Source organism: Daphnia carinata, chromosome 1 (genome assembly GCF_022539665.2).
Source record: "Daphnia carinata strain CSIRO-1 chromosome 1, CSIRO_AGI_Dcar_HiC_V3, whole genome shotgun sequence".
NCBI classification, from domain to species: domain Eukaryota; kingdom Metazoa; phylum Arthropoda; class Branchiopoda; order Diplostraca; family Daphniidae; genus Daphnia; species Daphnia carinata.
The window spans coordinates 10,291,442-10,297,568 of record NC_081331.1 but is presented as its reverse complement, the minus strand read 5'-3'; the positions used below and the strand labels follow the sequence as shown (position 1 = coordinate 10,297,568).

Here is a 6,127-nt window from a genome sequence, read left to right as displayed (position 1 = left end):
GGTGTGGCTGGCCAACCAAAAAAAAAAACAAAACAAAAAACAAAAAGCTGGACCGCATCCAAACTCAGTGTGAGAAGGGGCTACAGGTGTGAGCGCCATGTTGGTTGTCGTCGATACACACCATCCAGTTGGCCGACGAGTTCCCTTTTCAAACTCATCGTTCTCCATTGTGGAAAACAAAATGGCTGTTTCTCGCTTTTGAAATTGTTCGTCCTGAATGTTTGGAAAATCCAACGTGTAGCATATTAGTTTACAGTTATATTACGCTAAACAAAGTCGTTTGTGTGTGTGTGTGTGTGTGTGTGTGTGAAAAATCGATTGGCTGTCGATTTCTCCAGCTGTAACGGTAAAAATCCATTTTCTGCCAGTGTCATTTGATTTGCAAATGTCTGCGATTAAAATAGTTATCAAAAAACCTTCGTTAAAAACACACAAACTATTGCCCTACTATCCGGTCTGAAAACGCGGCCATTTTTTTGTTGTTGCTCAAAACCCATTTGGCTGTTTGGATTTGGAAAGCAAAAAAAAAAAAAACGAGCTCTTTCCAATCCGAAATCCAAAAGGACACAGTGTGGAAAACTAAAAAAACCAAAAAAAAAAAAAAGAGTGTCGGAATGAACCGCCGTTCGTTGTTGATCGCCGATCATTCGCGTCATCACGATCGTCTGCTGGGATGCTCCTCGACGACAGTCGATTACAAGAATGCGCAGCACCACCGGCAGGAGGCCAATGACGACGAGGAAGATGTCGGCCAGGAGACGGTGCCTTTGCAAAAGCAACAGAGTACCGACAACCCAACCGATTCGGAGCAAACTATGACTTCGCACCTGTCCTTGCCTCATTTCGCCCTTCATCGACAGGTAAGAAATGATCAAATATGATCATCGAATAGAGACCCCCAAAAAGTAGGGGGGAGAACATCGATGCCTTGAAATAGATAAAACATAAAAATTTGAGAATCTTAATTTATTATTTTTTTTTAAATATATCAAAGAGAGGGAAAAAAAGAAAAAAGAAGACGATGGATGGATGGATCATTATCTGATAGAGGGTGGACTTACGGTAGGGCAAAAGAGAAACAGTGACATTAAACAAAACAACAAAAAAAAAAAAAGAGAGTGGTCTCCCCCCCCCCCCTCATTTTCCAACTAGAAAAATCAGTTCATGTATTCGGAAAAAAAAAAAAAAAACTCCCCACCAAAAATAATAAGTCAAAAAGAACAAACGCAACCCAAAAGTATATACCTGTTTTTTTTTTTTTAGTGTGTGTTTGGTTCATTTGTTTTTATCTTTTGTTTTTTTAGGTTACCTTTCCTTCTTCCTTGTATGACGCCATTTTGCATTCCGTTAGAAAGAGAAAAAAAAAACACCAAAGCGCAAAAACTAAAAGCAACGCAACAACTTTTGAGTTGTATCCTCGTTGCGCCACTCTACTCGGTGGTCGTTAGATATTAAGCTCTTGTCCTCTTATTATTCACGCAACATTTTTTTTTTTCGATAAAACAAGCAAAAACCAAGGACGACTGGCGCCCAAAAAAAAAAAAAAAAAAAATTGGAAATAATTTTCTCGTTTTTCTCGTTTTTTTTTTTTCTTTTTCTTTATTTTTAATTTCTTCCCTAAATTTTCGTTTTATTTCATTTGGCCTTTTTCGGAGTTTCTGTTATTTTTATCTCCTTCGATTCCCCTACCCCTTTTTCTTCTATTTTTATGATTGTTTCTCTTACCTTAACCCTAACCAGCAGTTCGTGTTTTCTTATATAGGTATACACATTCTGTGTCCCTTCCTCTCTTGTTTTTCTCTCTTTTTTTTTTTTTTTTTTTTTTTTTTTGCTGGTTTATATTTTTCACGAGGCGCGACCTTGATTGAATCAACAGATTTCCTCTTTATGTTATTTCGTTGTATATAAAGACATAGCGCCCGATAACGTTCCACTAGTTGTTCCTCTACAGCCATTGCTGGTGGCGCAAGCGTTTTCTCTTCATTTACATAAAGCCATTTTGTCCCCCCCCCCTCTCTTTGCACACACACACACACACACAGGCTTTAGATATTTCTCTTTTGGCCAGAGAAAACAATTCCACGTCGTCGCTCGTAAAAGGCTAATTTTTTTTCTTCTTCTTCTTCTTCTTTTAATAAGACGGATTGGAAGGAATAGTTTTGAACAAGAAGTAGCCAGCTGAATATGGGCAATCGACTAATGCACAGTACCGTATTTATATATATATACTGTATATGTATATATAAATACCTTGTCCTAACTCTCTCTCTTTCCCTGTGGGGCATCAAAGGATTTTCGTTGTGTCATCGTCTTAAAAAAAAAAAAAAAAAATAGAGAGAGAAAACTGATCATCGTCCGCCATCTTGATTTTTATTCAACACACAATTTTTTGGAAAGAAAAAAAAAAAAAAAATTAGAGAGGAAAAAGTAATAACAAAAGAAACATCGAAGAGCCGTTTGATTATCTTATCCCGACACAATTTTTTTTTTCTTTTTCTCCGAGGATAACGAATGAAGAAAAAATCAAAAGATGGCACAGACGATTGGGAAAAAAAAAAAAAAAAAGAAGAAGATTGTGTTTCTTCGCTAAGCAAGTCATAACCCCCTCAACGTAAACGAGCAAAGCACCGTTGAACCCCGAAGTTATAGCCTCGTATTCGATATATAGACATCGATAACTATGTTTTTTTTTCTATCGTGCTCCATATGGAATGGAATTGGGGGGGGGGGATAAAAGGGAGGTTTGATTTCTCTTACACACACACACGCACACACACACACACACACGCATTTCACTCTCCTAAAAGTTGTGTTCGTCCCTCTCTTTTCGCATTGCCATTTTTTTCCCCATCAATAAAGCTTTTATGAACGCGCCTATTTATGACGTCTGGGCATGACGGGAATGCAAGGCCTTTTTTTCCCGAAGTCCAGCACATTAGATGGCAGGAAATCGATCGATTTCATAGAGTGGGCAAAATGCAGAATCAGAAAAAAAAAAAAAACCAACGTTGCCAATGGATTTTTAAAGAGACTCTTGATTGTGTAGTATATAACAAATGAAAAAAAAAAATAAAAATAAATATGCAAAGAGCCGTGAAAATGCGAAGGGTTTTTGTTTTGTTATTTTCGGTCCATTTAGAGGAGCCAGAGATCATTTGATGATCGATCGCAGCGGATACGTCTGGAATTCCACGTAAAGAGAAGCCGGAGAAGGAGGACACATTTGGCTAAAAAAACAAACAAAAAATCGTAATAAATAGTCAAGAAGGCAATGATTTCCGTGTGACGATTTCAAGAGAGACGATGAGCCGGAGCTTGTAGTTGTGTGTAACATGATATATTAATGCGTTTGTTTCTTCTTTTCTTTTGACTCGATGGACATTGGGATGCTGAATAAAACAACAACAACAACAACAAAAAAAAAAAAAAAAAAAAAAACAACGCATAAAAACGTTGGACGGGTACAAAATAGCGCAAGACGGAGAAGGTCAAGAGCAGCAAGAAGCACAAGCACTCTGACGGCAGCTATTCCGACAGCTCCAGCAGTTTCATCCGACAGGTGAGTGACCTCCTCTCCTAAAAATAAAAATACAAAAAAAAATACCTTTTTTTTTTTCAAGCTTTGCTGATTCTCTCTTTTATAACATCTACCTTTGCCCTCCCCTATCGCAGGCCTCTTGTTTTTATTTTATTTTTTTTTTTTTGCTCAATGCGGATGCGCTAAAAGAAAAACAAACAAAAAAATAAAATAAGGAAATTCCTTATTGATATCGAATGACTTGCTCCCCCCACCTCCTGTCTCACCTGAAGATGTGGGGAAAAAAAGGTATTTTTTATTTGTTATAATGTAAGAATCACACAAGTGAGACGGGGTGGACATAATCAAAGAGATGAGAAAAAAAAAAGCTGGAAGGCGTCCGGCGCATTCCAATCTTCATTCCCCTATTCTTTTCTTCTTTCTAAAAAAAAAACATAATTCCTTTTATATTCATCCCCTTCTATACCAGAAATGTTTAATGCTTTTTCTACTATAAACCCCCCCCCCCTTTTTTTAAATAAAAAAAAAAAAAAAAAGGAAACATATATAATTCTACATATTGGGTATAAAGAGGAAGAACTTAGTGTATTTATATTGTGTGTCTCGTGTTATCTGTCTCGTCCATCCGCATCACGTCGCTGCGACCCTGATCTCTTCGGTCGCCTATTTTTCTTATTTTCTTTGAACAACAAAATAAAAAAAAAAAAAGGACTGAAACGAAGGTACGCACAGCGATAGAGAAAGAGACTCTGTATTATTTGTGTCTGTCTTTTTTTTTTTTTTTTTTTTTTTTTTTTTGTCTCTTCGGTGTTCATTGCGTATGCAAACGGTGTAAGCACAAGAGAGTCCAGCCGACTGTACAAGTAACATTAGTCGAGCTCTGTGTGCTCGCTTCAAGTGGCCAGCAGCCGCCCTCAGGTATAATTGTGAGCGCAGCATTTCTTTCCTATTTCAAAAAAAATATATATATACTATATTTAAAAATAAAAATCGCTACAAGGAAAAGGGAGGGAATCAGGACCTCTCTCTCTCTCACCCTACGCCACAAATCTTTGCATAAACTCAGAAAAAAAAAGGAGCTATAAAAAATCTTGTCCCAAATCTACGCGCACACACATATAAATACCCGCGCAATAACATTTAGATTTATACATCAATATAAATGTAGCGGTAGTAGCGTGTATATGGTGGTAGTTAGTAGAACTCCTTCTTCTATTCGATTCAGAAAGGGAATATACATTTTATTTTTCGTTTAAATACTTTTAAAAACAGCAACAACAAAAAAAAAAAACGGTGCATTTCGGTGGTGAATAACCAGACCATCAAAAAGGGTGGGGTAACAAAAAAAAAAAAAAAAAAATTCCGAAAATGCGTGTTTATTTAAAAAAAAAAAAAAATAGAAAGAAATTCAACAAGTGGCCCAATGGCTGCCTGAGCCACCATTGAACAGCATCCAATATAATAGCCATATATATTGTGTGCGTGTGTGTGTATATACACATGCTCGGCATATATAGAATTATTTACATATGGATTGATGCGCAACATGTTGTACGTGTCATACAATTCAAAAGAAAAAATACATTCCCATTTCTTTGAGTACCCGATTTTTTTTTAAAGAGAACAACATTCGTCATTGACGCAACAAATGTTTATTTGTTTACGTTTATTTTCGATGGGAGGCACAAACAGGGAGTGGAAACTCAAAAACGTAAGGGTTAAAGGAAAATAAAAAAGAAATGAACGAGTTCAAAGTCACAAACGGATCTCTCAACGTTTTGACCTGTTTGACCTCCCTTTCTCTCTGCTTTTAAATACAACAAGTACGTCGTGTAAAAAAAAAAAAAAGCCACGCATATAAATCCAGCTGAAAAAAAAGGACGAGAAAAACAAAATGTCTTCTATTTAAAGAAAAAAAAAAACATCATCGAAATGCTTTATTAAATGTATCTCTGCTAAGAGAAATCATATCTCCTTCAATGGCTTTCACTCATGGGTCTCGTATTTAGACTTTATGCAGATGAATGATTTCTCTTTTTATCGGAAAATGTCTACCAGTCAGCTTGACACACCCCTCTGTGTCAAATACAAATAGTTTCAAACTCTGGACCACTCACAAACATGTCAGGGCCAATAAATAACGAGGTCACGCTCGTCGCTGTACCGCGTTCGCCCTTAAAAAAAAGTTTCTCAATGAATCGGATGTCATTGTCTTTTGCTTTCTATTGCCTTTTATTTTTTTGATTGAAAACCAAGCCTGCACGAAAATTTTAAAAAAACGACGATGTTTTGTTCACTCTGTGTATGTAAACAAACGCGCAGACAACGTGAATGTCCTGCCACGTTCGATGCGTGACGACCTTGCGCAACAAGTTTCCAAAGGACATTCTTTTCGTACTTGTCTCTAATGTTTATATACGAGTGATATTTGTTGATAAATAGTGGCACCTCTGGCGGAGGGGAACAGATCGGGACACGTTGTCACGAAAAAAATCATACGATTTCACGCAGATGGTAATCCTTGAAAAAAAAAAAAAAAAGAAATGAACAAGTAAATGGTGATAAATGATTTTTAAGGTCAAAAGGTCA

General features: G+C 36.8%; 1 protein-coding gene across 1 annotated transcript in view; it reads left to right on the top strand.

The window, feature by feature from the left end:
• The first annotated feature begins 577 nt into the window (after positions 1-577).
• Positions 578-6,127, top strand: part of LOC130696233 (voltage-dependent L-type calcium channel subunit beta-1-like) — a 48,167-nt gene continuing 42,617 nt past the window's right edge. The window contains exon 1 of the mRNA XM_059496502.1: positions 578-860. Coding sequence (XP_059352485.1) covers positions 615-860 — 246 coding nt within the window. The 5' untranslated portion in view covers positions 578-614. The remainder of the gene's footprint in view (positions 861-6,127) is intronic.